This window comes from Plasmopara halstedii, assembly GCF_900000015.1.
Source record: "Plasmopara halstedii genome assembly, contig: Scaffold_614, whole genome shotgun sequence".
Lineage (NCBI taxonomy): Eukaryota > Oomycota > Peronosporomycetes > Peronosporales > Peronosporaceae > Plasmopara > Plasmopara halstedii.
In genome coordinates this window covers 45,932-59,481 of record NW_020187532.1, presented here as the reverse complement: position 1 = coordinate 59,481, position 13,550 = coordinate 45,932, and the positions used below count along the sequence as shown (strand labels likewise).

Here is a 13,550-nt window from a genome sequence, read left to right as displayed (position 1 = left end):
GCTGGAGATTCTCACAAGATCATTTTTACTTCGGCATATACCGCATGGTGATCCTCTGACCATTCGAACTCAATTTTCTTTTTAAAAAAGTCGTCAGGAATTGTACTAACGCTGCATAATTGCGCGTCTGTTTGTGTAAATAATTGGCTAAGCCCAATCATCGTCTCAGTTGTTTGACACAGGCCAATCATTGATTGCTTTGACTTTCTCCGAATCCATACAAATGTTATTCTTGCCCAGAAAGCAGCGAGAACGGGGATCTTCGGTGGAAGAAAAACGTACTGTTTCAGTTTAGCTTACGGTTTAATCTCTCGCACAACTGGAAGAACTTGACCATGATCAAGATGAACATCGAGATCAGACTTCTCTTTTGTTTTCTAACTATAAACATACATATGGTCGAAGTAGCTCGGGGAAACTCTTCCAATGGACGAAGTAGATTCGTGACCATTCTGTTGAAAGTTGCGAGGGCGTTCTTCAAATCTTATGGCATCACTAATCAACCCACAGCATACCACTGGAAGTATTTGTTGCAGTTCATGGTGTATTATTTTCGCGCATTCGTATCTGATGAAAGTACTAACCAGATTAATCGCACCAAAAACAGCACTGTACATCATTCCATCGAGGATCAAATTTTTGCGCGAAACCGGAGTCTGGGCAGGATGGTTGTACCGTTTAATTTGTAAACGATTCGCCAACCTCCTGTGGCTCTCTACACACAGATGGTTGGGCTGCAATGCAAAGTCTTGCTCTCCAGCACATGACCAGCCTTCTTACGCTGTGCAAAGAACTCGTTGATTGCAATGAATTATTTTTTTGGCAACGACAACCGCCGTGTGATACAATGCTTTATTTCTGGATGTATGTCAATCTCATGACGAATGCCTCTGGCAGATGACAATTCGTTTGACACCTTGTCTGGGATATATCAGCATATTTCTTGACAAGTTCATACACGGAGTTTGTCCATAGAACGCCCTAGGACTGTTCATTATACCTTTCCATCCGTGTCTGTTCATAAAATACTTTCGCGGGGTTGATGACATCGTCAATAGCTTCTTCGACGATCGCACATATTTGCAAATTTTTGCCTTTCGCCAGGCAACGCTTCAGCGCCTACAACGGTGAGAAGGCATTGTTTTTGGCTGAACTTGGAATATAATGATCATCACGTGACGGATAACATCGACGTCACCATCTTCGTCGTAAGCCACTACTTTACAAATGCGCCGGAAGTGTCTTGATCACTTCCTTCATCAAAACAACTTTCACCTTGACTAGGGGCACGAGAAATACTTGGCGGGAAATTGTTTTTGATGACTTTTTTAATTTCCCTCGGGATGGTCTGATTTCCACATTCTTCATACTACCATTAAATAATATACCAATTGGTAGTTTAATACATAATATTAGTTTATATCCCCAATCTCGAGGTAAATTGGTAAGCCGAGAAGAGAAGAGAAGAGAAAGAAAAGTGAAGAGCTTGTCGGTTGCAAAGGAGGCAGTGTTTTTTGTGCGTCTGACTGCTCCACATCCAGTTGGTTTCGTTACTTTGTCTTTGTGGGCTTGTCCCGTGGACATAGGAGGCCATCGCACACCGCAATATCACATGGGACATCTGCGACTTTTTCAACAGATGCATACGCCCATTACATTTCGTTCGTCGTCATACAGCTAGAATTAGCGCTCCACGACTTGCCGAAGACGACTTTCATATTCATCCAGTCGTTGCTAAGTTGATAACGCTCCAACCATGGCGTACCTAATATAAAAAAATATTATCGGAGTCGAGAAGAATAACCTTGTTTTAACCTTGTAAAATTTTCAAAATAGATGCCAAGCGAACGGCTTGCTTTGCCATCTTCAATCTACATCCATTCACCAACGAATGGTCATTCCTCTTTTCACATTGGGCATACACCATGCCCAGTTACAACTTGCTCTCGAACAAAGTTGTTCGACGCACCAGTGTCAATCAACGCTCGCAGTAGTCTCTCAAAACCGTCTACAGCTACTTCTTGGACAATCAAAGTCGCACTTTGTCTGACTTGCAGGAAAACTGCATCATGCACGTCGGGGCTCGCGTTTTGTGTATCCACAGTACTCTTTTACGGTCCAGTAGGAAGCTCCACCCCTACCGCTCACTTTTTATCCTTGGGAGAGATCGAGTTTACGACATTTATAGCGCCCGCGGTTTTCCGAACGATCACCCAGTATCTTTTGCCGATGCGGCACAGACACTCTATAGTTCCGAGCAATATGAGCCGACATCCCACAACGAAACCACTTTTCAGCGTTGCGAGGACGCTCATATCCAGGCGTGAAAATATACACGATGTCTATCATGTGATAGATAAGCGTAGCTCATAACGATAGCTTCTAATACTTGTCGGGGACGTCGTTCTGCTTCCACTTAGGTTATATCTATCACTTTCCTATTTCGGACTCATAACCTAGACTCTGTCAAATCAAGTTCGTTATCTCACTATCGAGTGGAGCCGGAGACATTTTGATTTGCTGAATGGGGTCTAAATTCTGGTCGGCGAGGAAAACGTTTAGTGGCGGGCCATGGTGAATAGAGGGCAGCTGGCGCACCAGCCTGTTTTGCCGGAGTCACTTGAAATAGTTTTTCAAGTTAAGAAAGTGAAAGTGATAGATAGCTAGGTGATCGCCCAAATTACTTACCTGATACACTTTGCTGGTTAGAATGCAGTCTTGAGAAAAAAGTTACGCTTTTTCTTGCACACTGTTGATAGAGTACCTTTAACAAAGTTATCGAATGGCGCTTCGGGTGTTTCACGTCAAGAGATCTTAAATCATATCTGCTTTCAGTCAAGCGACTCAATCTCGTAAGAATCACCCGGATCGCGGCGAGTGCCGGTGTGGTCTCTTATTCGATCAGCAGACAACGATTTCAGTTGGCCAGATACGGCATATTTTTACTACGCGAGATGTGTTCACACAGCTTTAACGACATCTTCGCCTGTATTTTATACACAGCGCAGCTCATGTTCTTTAGCAATGTGACGTTGAGCCATTTAGGCCGTTTCTACACGAAAGGAGACACAAGCTGAAGCATTTACCGCCAAAATCATGATACGAACGTGCAGCCGAGAAACAGCGCCTGATTTTTATGGCATCGTACTCACCACGAGCGCATTTGCAAACTCCGGATCTTAACGCTTTCATGATACAAACTCGCCGGCGCACCGCAAGAAAACGATATGCTGTTATGCTGTTCGAAATTGCAAAATACTCAAGCTAGGAGCTAGATCGTGCGTAGACACAAGCCGAGCTTTACAAATGACATGATATGTCTTAAGTCGACGTGCTGCAAGAATACAGTCACCGGGAGCTGCTAGCATGCAGGCTTGGTCGTCCAACCGGGATACAGGAGCGCTGGTGCAAGCAAGAAAACCTTTGTGCCAATTCTTATGCCAAGATATGGGACCAAATCAAATTAGTCAAGACATCAAGCCTCAAGAGTAAGTCCTGTCGTGATAACCGCGTTTCTTCGACCATGAAGATAGACGGTGACCGTAACTTAATGACTCCCGACATATGCAATGTAATCTCCGATGCGGCGCAGGCACTATTTCAATCTGACAGCCACGTGTTTAACGTTTTACACAGACTTCAGCACAGCTTGCAAACCAGCTTGTCACCAACCCGATGCCAATTTTTACAATTTGACGCTTGCTACTGCATAACGCAAGGAGCGCATAGATGATATATGAAACTGCCACTGAGATGTAGGTCAACTACAAGCGCTTTTAAGATCCGGGTACCACCGAGGAAGCTTTTGAGCGAGTGATATTGCCGTTCCGATCGCACACGCATCATTGCGCACAGCAACATCGTCACCACATTTCTAGTAAAAACAAAACGAGATGGCTATCCTTGTTTACCAGGTTTATCTCTATCGTGGAGCCAAGGCCGGGCAGTTTTATGTAAAGTCGAACTCTGTTCTGTCTTAGCTCTAGGTAATGTTTATCCTGCTATTTCTCGTGCCAATGCTTGATAAATTTCAGCACAGACCCCATCGTATCCCAATACGTACTAAAAGTTACAGAGCTTTGCATGAGTCTTACAGTAACCCCGAATGGATTTATTGATAGAGAAAACACATACGAGTTAGTGAACGATTGTATTGGTAGGCCGACAGGTACAAATTGGTAAATACGTCTGTGCGCAAATGTGAAACATGACAATGTGCAATCTTTTGCGCGTAAGTTTGCCTGTTCCGGTAGTATGCTGGCAGTTGACAAGTATGCTCTATGTTTTTGACTTTCTAAGGAAGTAAAAAAGGAGGGAAGAAATTTTGATTTTGTGGTCTTAGTGGACTTCTGAATCCTATAGTTTAACTTGCTTTACGATGGACGACACAGATGCCGTCATCCAATTAATTTCTTTGTCAACATGAAAGATTGTGACTTCCAATTGCTTTCATCTCCATTGGCTCTGACGTATGACACAACATATCAGAGCTGATTTTTACCATGATGCACTCTGGGTACCACGGAAAACAGTCGTGCTTTCTCATCGCAACAGACTAAACTCAGCAGACCACGATATGCAATCGCTCTTTTCTGTTTCATCTTTGGATCTTTGCTTATTATCGCTTTGACTTTTACTTTTGCTCGAGGCACCTAAAAATACAATTGCTATCATTTTCGGACTATCACATGTTCTGCACGGCGCTATCGCAGCTTTGGGCTCGCAACAGAAGTGCTTTTGATTTCTGGCAGGGTGTCTTCATGGATCACCAATGCTCCGCCAGGAAAAGGTGCGTGGACCTGACTTTTTCGACCTCCGGTCGACACATGTCTCAGAATTGCAGCCGCGTCATGCCTAGAAAAAAACATATTTAGAATCTGAGCCAGAACTAGACAAATTTGCGCCAATAAACTCCATAAACTAAGTTTGAGATGTGGGGGTGAACGTCAATTTTCGACACTTACTGACAAATATCATCGGGTCCATTTGGCTTGAGGTGCTTAAATCTTCCAAACCGGGTTGTAGCCTTAGAGTAGAAGATAGTTCTGCTACAGGAGCTTATCAAAAAAATAAAACTAGAGCGCTCCGATTATGAAAAGTTCGATATGTGAAGCTCGTGCATTTTCTAAAGTAAGCCTACGTAAACCAAAGAATGTGTTCGCATTCTCTGAGGGCTATTGAACGTACAGATAGTTGCCTTTTTTGCTACCGCCATAAATCATTTGATATATTCAGAGCGCAGCTCAAACGTATACTGCATGTGAGTTAAGTTTCATAATACCGTACAACCCAGTTTAAAACGGCATCTGTGTGCAGCTTCTGCGCCATCCGGCTCTTAGCCATAACGTCGCGCACTCGGCTTATGGCGCATCATCTTGTGCAGATCTTTTCAAATTTGAGCCCGAGATGATATAAACAAACCGAATGATCTTAGAAACACCTTTTCACCAAGATTGAAACCACATTGCGGTGTTGTCAAAGAAAGTGGAATTAAACAATCCATTAAACAAACTGAGAAATAGCCTGTAAAGGCGCTAACTGTTATATTCAATCCAGACTTAATTCGTGATAGCATCTTGTTGTGGTACCGCGGATGTGGCGGAGGATGCTCTTTATCACGAAATCAGCTTTATTTTAGCATTTTGTGAATGGACTGCAGTAAACATGTCGAATGTGGCACCAAGCAAATGAAGAAAGATCGTCAGAAAGTATTTGCTTTAAAGAGTTATCTTGCATGGAGACAATGAAAGTTTAACTATTGTCACGATATGCTAAGACTTGCTGAGTTAGCCGTTCAAAGCAGTGCAGCTCCACTTGTAAGATACAAGATTAAACATCCACTCGTGTATATCAAACCGAAAGCGGTTTCAACAGCAATATGCGCGCCCTTACGTCTTCCGGTAAATGATCTTATGGCTGTAGAACATATCTTTCGCAGATTGGTGCAAGAAAGTGCAAAACGGTGAATTCTGAGAATGGTACGGTGGGTCCTAGAGAGGAGTTGAGTTCGACATCTGTATTAAAAAAATGTCATTCGGAACACATGAAAAGTACTGAGCGTGAAGAGTGGGGCAGCTTTTCTCACCGGCCCAACGGATCCTTTCTATCCTTTGCTGAAAGAAAATGACGACGTAGTGACGAGAGGTACCCTACGAGTATACCGCTGGATATGAGCGTGCGTCATGAAATCGACTTGAATCAGGAATCGAATATTTCATCACACGGTAGCAAATCTTTTCACGTAAACAGTGTGATGTCATTGACGCCTTTACATATGCGACATGCGAAATGGAATCGATGAGAAAGAGTAAATCCCCACACTCAGCGCCAATTTCTGAGCCAAGTAGGCTAACAGCAAGTGGCGAGTTATACCTAATAAATATGGTGCAATCACAAGTTTGGCATAAAAGCAAACATCGATGTTTTGCAGATCAGCATGGTCGACGGATCTTTTTTAGTTATCTCAACCTGGTTGATATTTATCCTCAACTGCTGGGGAAAGACAGCAATCTACTCTTGCTACGGCGAGGACTCCGTACTCTAGGAGCGGCAAAATTGCCAAATTGCTTTATACACGAGTAATGTTCTGGTGACACAGCTGTTCACGGCTTTCCACAACCTATTCCGATGATAAACTCTAAGTTGTTCACTTGAAAGCAGGACCTGCGGGTAAATCCCACAAAGTTTATAGTCATTTTAGATTGGCCAGTGCTTTTGCCCTAAACGGACTTACAAAAGAGTGATGACTTGGCCGACTACTTGTTCAAGTCGATGCCGGCATGGTATCAAGCCTCATCAATCGTCTAAAACGAATGTTCAAGAGTGTTGGTTTTACTCATCTCAGCTTTGGCCGCATGCCGAGACTCACGAGGATAGGCAGGTCGCGAGAGATAAATGCCCTACGTTAGCACTGCTCGATCAAAATGGGTATTTATGTATAAAATGGAACGTCTGGTGGCCAGCGAGTACACAGGATAGCTAGCAGTATCAGGGAAAAAACTATCCTCAGCTGATAAATAATTGAAATTTATTGACAAGATTCGATGCCTTGTTTCACTTTGGTTACATCATACGACGACAACGTGCATGTCAAAGTTAAATGTTCTCGAAGATCTTGCTTGCACGATGTTTATAAGAGCAAAGGTCGTTTGGATTAGTCTGATAATCTGTAGCTCATTTCTAATTGTTCAGTGTTGTGAATATCCAGTATTTAAAAAAGGTCATGAGCTTAGACCTTTTTAGCCCAACGAGATACGCATTGACGACAAACATTACATTTGTTACTTATCGCCTTGCTGGCGCTGGCCAGGAAAGGATCAAAAGGACACACAAAGCCATCAAGCGAGAAGAAAAGTGCATCGTGAGATGGAGAAGTGGAAGCCTGCTGACTTAGGAGACTAGCTTTATCTTCGAATGCCTAGTTCGACATACCAGTTGAAGATTTGAGGCTTGTATTCTGCATGATATGCGTAATAAACGCTTTGTGTATCTTTTGTGAGGCAGCTTCTACAAAATTATGTATTATTCAGGAAAAGGATCCATGATATTGGCTGTAGAAAAGATCTCATAGATACTATCGTGTAGGTTGATGCTCTATGCCCCTGATAGGCTGCTATAGACAAGTTGTGTCTGGTGACGAGAAAGTGAAATTTTACTGAAGTGTTTAATCTCGGGGTATGATGCGATAGTTCGCATTATCAAGGCATGGTAAGCAGAGGGTTTGCATTGGTCATCCAACGATATGGAAAAAAGAAAGTGTTCAAGGTCCTTAATGGATAAACAAGTGGCCCATAGACGTTTGAGTAACCGGTAAACAGATCGACTTGATAACCATGGTGGCAACGGCGGAGGTGGAATTAGGTCGTTCGCCGTCCTGGTATGGAGGTTTAGCTTGGGCATTTGCCTCGCCCAGAGCAAATCGAGCGACATAAAGTCGCTGCTGAGCGTTTTCTAGTCCCACATACCCGTTTTCAGCCGTTAGCCCCAGCACCATACTGACGCCGTGGCAGATTTCACGTATGGTTGCAACTATGGGCTCTGCATTCTTTGCTCACAAATTCTTCCTTGCTTTGATCTAGGTGGTGTCATCACTACTCCGTAGCTACTGGGTACCTCTATAGCCGCCAATGCAACCTTGAAGTAGTCATGAGCACTTGGGTTCGACTGCTGATGTCATCATCATCTTGTAAAGTCACATATGGCTTTTTTCTCAGTAGCGGAACTTCATCAGTTTCATTTCGCTTCATCATTATGCAAGTTTCTTAAACACAAGGAGGTAATGAAACGCCACTGAATCCCGTACGAAAATCACCAAAGATTTTGATCTGGTGTATACGACAGCTTTTTTTACGCTATCAGGAGATGTAACCGCGAGACCTGATCACAACTAGTGGCCACAGGGCTGTAAGGACTGGAAAAAATACAGTTCCGAAGAAGAATCACTTTTCAGCGAAATTGGACCTGGAAATGTAGTTACAGCTCGGATGACAATAGGTGTACCCCCGCGGAATATTTCAGCTCCTTCTGACGCCCCACATAGTCCACCAAAACATCCGTTTATGTGGTAAATTGCTAAACTACTGAGCGACCTTGTCGTCCCACGTGTAGGCACATCTGTGGCTGCATACTGAGCAGATTCATCACCTGATTTCTGGCAAGACAGCCGTTGCATTTCTTGCCAGATTCGCGGTAGTTGAAGCAGGTTCTTCATAATGCTAATCCTGCACTATCAATACCAAAAAAGGCGATGAAAGTATCAACAATCACGACGTGACTTGAGCAACATTTGCGTGACTTTTGCACTTGTGGTAAAGCAAACTAAGTACCTTGAGCAAGGTTCTGTTCAATAGCTGAACTTATCGTCGAGGGTTTCAGGGCGGGGTGTCGTATTACCATCCGCCGATGAAAAGTCACGAAATTCGAGATTCGTGCAGCATAAAGGCTAACAACTGTTAGCACCTCCTTCAGTCGTATATCGCCCGATGAAGTTGGAGGTGTTTGGTTGCGACTTGGGGAGTCACTGTACCTCCCTCATAAAAAAACTCGGCATCTGAAGGCAGAGGTGTTTGGTTGCGACTTGGGGAGTAACTGGTACGGAAATCCTCAGCATGTTCATCATGTCGTTTCTAGCGCATCTTTAAATGGGCTTATGATGTTGCTGAGAGCTCGTTAAGCCAGCTAATATGATGTACAGGAGGAGGCCTTTGTGGAAGCACGCACGGTCAAGTGCACATTTCAGGCGAAGTGGTTGCTCGTGGATCAGTCACTAAACAAAGACAATATATATCAGATTGTGTGTGACTCATGTCATGGCGGAGGATGGTGTGAGGGGCATCGGTAGGACTTGTAGGACCAACAAGTGCCACCAATTGTAAGGATCGTTTGCACTTATGAGGTGTTGGACGTTAGTTAGCGAATCAAGAATTAAGATTATTTGTTGGATTGATTTCTACGATATATGTAACCTATCCTATTTCTTCCCACTGATTTTTAATTGCATATCGTTCCTCCTATAATGTCGCCTTTCATTTTACTACTATGAATATATGTATCATCTCTACTTGAACGTGGGTATATTTTGTATACGTCAACATGAGACCTACACTCACTAACATTTTAGAACGTATTTTAGAATCGTGGAACATGTGAGTATGGTTCCTTACATTCTCCCCAATTTGATTTCTCGTTGGCGCTGTTTAAAGTCGACGACGAGATCATTCCAATGAGCTAGGTGCCGAATATATTTCTCTTTTTCTAGCTAGCTAATTCTTCTGTTTTTCATGCTACTGGACCAGCCATTCTGGTTGGCAATTAAACTGTATAATCTTTAGAAGATGCTGAATGAACTGAAGCTGATCCACTAAGTCATTATTCACAAACTTGGACGCTTTGGGGATAGGACGACGAAGGAATTTATCTGGATTTGATTTTTATTTTTGTAGCATATCAACATTGAAGGCTATATTAATTTCGTTCATGCTTAGTGACATCTTGAGTTTTGCCACGTTGGGATATATCATCTTGATGATCTCTAAAGGCCCAACTTTTCTTGCTGCATACTTTGCTCTTTGCTTCCCATATCTTTGGTAGCATGCCTGAGCGGAATTTTTCGTATCTAGCATAACTAGCTCCAGCTTTATAGTCAATTTGTTAACTCTTCTCTTCTGATCATAATTTTGCTTTTTAGTGGCTTGTGCCTTAAGTAGATTTTTTCGTGCTTGCTCAATTATTTTATGTTCTTTTTCACAAATTCTTTAGTCTGTACATAAATTTTCACTTTGAGCTTAATCCTTTTGCCATTAACGGCATTCTTTTTTCTGTGTATCAATCTAAAAGGGAGAAGATTCCGTGGATGCGCTGACAAGTGTCGAATGAGCATATTCTATGGTGCCTAAGTAATCTGTCCAATCTGTACCATGGAAAGACACCATTCATCTAAGTGCATCTTCAACGTCTAATTTTTGTCCTTCAGCTTGTCCATCAACTTGAGCTCGATGTGCTGTTGTCATACTAAGTCGAACACCCATGATTGTCATCAGAGGTTTACAGAATCTTAAAGTAAACCTGCTATCTCTGTCAATGATGATCACCTAAGGTAAGCCACGGTGTCGAAGTACAGCTTCAACGAATCCTTTGCTGTTGCAGGTGCGTCATCATTCGCATGCACTGCAGTGTATTTGGTACGTTTCGACAATTTGTCGACAACAGTTGGAATTACATCTTAATCATTTGGAACAGGAAGTCCTGTTATAAGATCCATGGACACAACATACCAGCATTGCTCTGGGATTGGAATGGGCATTAGCAAATTATTTTTGCGTTGATTATCATACTTCCAGCGTGTACAAGGTTCACCCTGACGTATTCCTTGATATTATTTTACATTGTCTTTTAATTAAGCCATTGCGCAACTCGTAAAACAAGTTCTTCGATTTCCAGGATGATCAGCTATTGTAGAGTCATGATATTGAGAAATAATTTGAAGTCGCAAGCGATACTTGTTCGGAACACAACGTCTTGCAACTTTACTAGAAGTTAACAATTCTTCATGTTTTCTGAACAACGTGCCTGGATCAGACTTTGTCCATGAGTCTTGAAGCTCAGGATCATAGGCATAACCTTAATGGAACATTTCACGATCTTCTGGAGACAACTCGACATACGACATGTTGCCACCATAGTAATGCAGTCATTACTATGGCAACATGAAGTGACTTAGTCCCCTGCCGGATCAGAGTTAGCTCAGAAGGTGAAGCTCGCAAACGAGAGTCACGAGCTTGACAATTAGCATCACAATTATGAAAGTTGATGCTTTGTCACGAAAGCACCCACTGTGCGTTTATTAACGCAGAGTCTTAAATTTTGTCAACAACTCCGTTGCACACTTAAATACCAGGTAAGTAATATCAAATTCTCGATGTAATCCTTGTGAATTAGAACAAAAGGGATGTTCTTACGCACTGTAGAGCTAATACACCCGAGGACTTCACCGCTCAAACCTACATCAGACTCAACTCGCAATTGTGATCCGACATGCTACGAAATCGTCATGCACCTCGCGCATTAAAAAGCTTTGACTTCGAGAACCCGCGTCAGCTAGCTAACCCAGAAAGGATCGACTCGTGTGCCGAGGTCAAACTCTTGTGCACATGAATATGGAAAATGAGGAGACGATATCCGCCGTGTTCATTTTGTTAATAAGCAAATAAGCTCCAGTGAGTGCAGGTCGTGTAAGTGTCGTGCGATTGTTGTTTACTCTGAACGAGTATATAGAAACAACGTTTACGCGGAAGCACGACCTGCATTTGCTTGAGCTTGTTCTAGTATGGAGTAAAGGGTATCTCGCAGCTATGATTTTATATGTATGAGCAATTTGACATCATTCGTACCGAATGTTAATCGCGTATATTTCCTTGCTCTTTGTCTCAGTATTCAAAGTGAAAGTAATATTCGGGAAGATTATTTCGTGTTTTATTTCACTACATTTTACATTCCTGACCGTATTGATCTTGAAGAAAATTCTCAGAATCCACGACATATAATTGAATATTTTACAACATTATTGTCGAAAACTTTGCAATTTATCAAAACCACGTGGCAACAAAACAAACAAAATGGACCAGTCAAATTTCCCCCCATAGAATTTCTTGACAACCAAAGATGAGCAACAACGAGGCTCCCGCCGTGTCCGTGGATGAGATGGAGATCCCGGACGTCATTGAGCGTCTACCCAAGCCGGACAAGTCTGAGCATGAGAAAAAGATTGCTGCGCTTGATAATGCTATTAAGACGCTTCAGGCTCGTTCAAGTGTGATTAATTCAGAGATAGACGCGCTTAAGTCAAACCGCGGCGGCTACGGTGGTCAGATTCAAGAGGCCAAAGCTAAGTTTGCGACACTTCGTGCTGAAAAAGACAATCTCATTCAACAGCGTAATCAGATCACGGCTCGTTTGCGCCAGACGCGTGACGAGAAGGACTTAACGATTAAAAACCAGCGTAGCACGCGCGACAAGTTTAAGTTTGGCTCTGAAGCTGAGTACGAAGCTGCTATCAACGAGTTGAAACGCAGACAAGAGACTGTTTCTATGTCGTTGACTGAGGAAAAGCGTGTGATTAAGGAGATTGAGCAACTCCAAGCTCAAAAGCTACAGGTCAGCAAGATTTCGGGCGATCAGGGAGTAGTGGAAAAGCAGAACGAAAGCATCAAGGAGATTCGCGCGTTGCAGACCAAGAAGAATGAGGAGATTGATGTATTACAGGAAAAATTAAATGAACAGAAAAAGACACTGGATGAGCTCTATCGTCTGAATGAGGAAGAAAGCAAGAAGGATTTGTTTCCAGCTCTCGTTAAAGAGCGCAAGGAGATTAAAGAGAAGCTGGACGAGAAGTTTACGACGATCAAGGCGTTGCGAAAGGAATTCAAAGACGCCAACGATAAATATTACACTAACATTCGTCTCGTGCGTCGAAAGAAGGAGCTAGAGCGTCAGAAAGAGGAGGAAGCTCGCAAGATCGAGTATGAGGCCAAACTTGCTGATTATGAGAAAGAAATGGCAAAGATACATCCATATCAGAACGAGATGGACCTCTGTGACGCCCTCATAACCTTTATGGAGAAGACGTACTCGAAAGAGCTCAAGAGTGAAGAGACGGACAAAATTTCTGACACAAGTGATGCTCCTCTTGTACTAGACGGTATGAAGCCGCTTCAGCGTAAGGAAGAGGACTTTATGATGTTGGGCGGTGGAAAAAAGAATAAGAAGGGGCGTAATGGCAAGAAGGCAAAAAAAATCTCGAAACTGATCTTGCCGCTGGCGCAGATGGAAGCTTTTAGTTCTATCGGTTTATTGCCACCCAATGCTGCAGATGCTGTCACTGAGTCGCTGGCTGCTATTAAAGCCAAGAAAATCTGGTTTAGTGAGCAGACAACTCGCACTGCTACTGACAAGCCCACTGATCATGCAGATGAAGCCGCTGTACCGGTCGACGTCACTTCCAAGAAAAAAAGCAGCAAGACTAAGAAGTTTAACGCGAGCGACAAAGACGCGTT

General features: G+C 42.9%; 2 protein-coding genes across 2 annotated transcripts in view; one reads left to right on the top strand and one right to left on the bottom strand.

Annotated features, from left to right (window-relative positions):
- Positions 1 to 8,386: 8,386 nt before the first annotated feature.
- PHALS_12047 (uncharacterized protein) lies at positions 8,387 to 8,710 on the bottom strand (the record flags this gene model as incomplete). The annotated part of the gene is made up of 1 exon (XM_024727516.1): positions 8,387 to 8,710. One exon carries the CDS (start codon positions 8,708 to 8,710, stop codon positions 8,387 to 8,389), a length of 324 nt encoding a protein of 107 aa, XP_024578085.1.
- A 3,449-nt stretch (positions 8,711 to 12,159) lies between these two features.
- Positions 12,160 to 13,550, top strand: part of PHALS_12046 (uncharacterized protein) — a gene marked incomplete at both ends in the record, with an annotated part of 1,521 nt that continues 130 nt past the window's right edge. Inside the window, one exon of the mRNA XM_024727515.1 lies at positions 12,160 to 13,550. This exon is cut by the window's right edge and continues 130 nt beyond it. Coding sequence (XP_024578084.1) covers positions 12,160 to 13,550 — 1,391 coding nt within the window.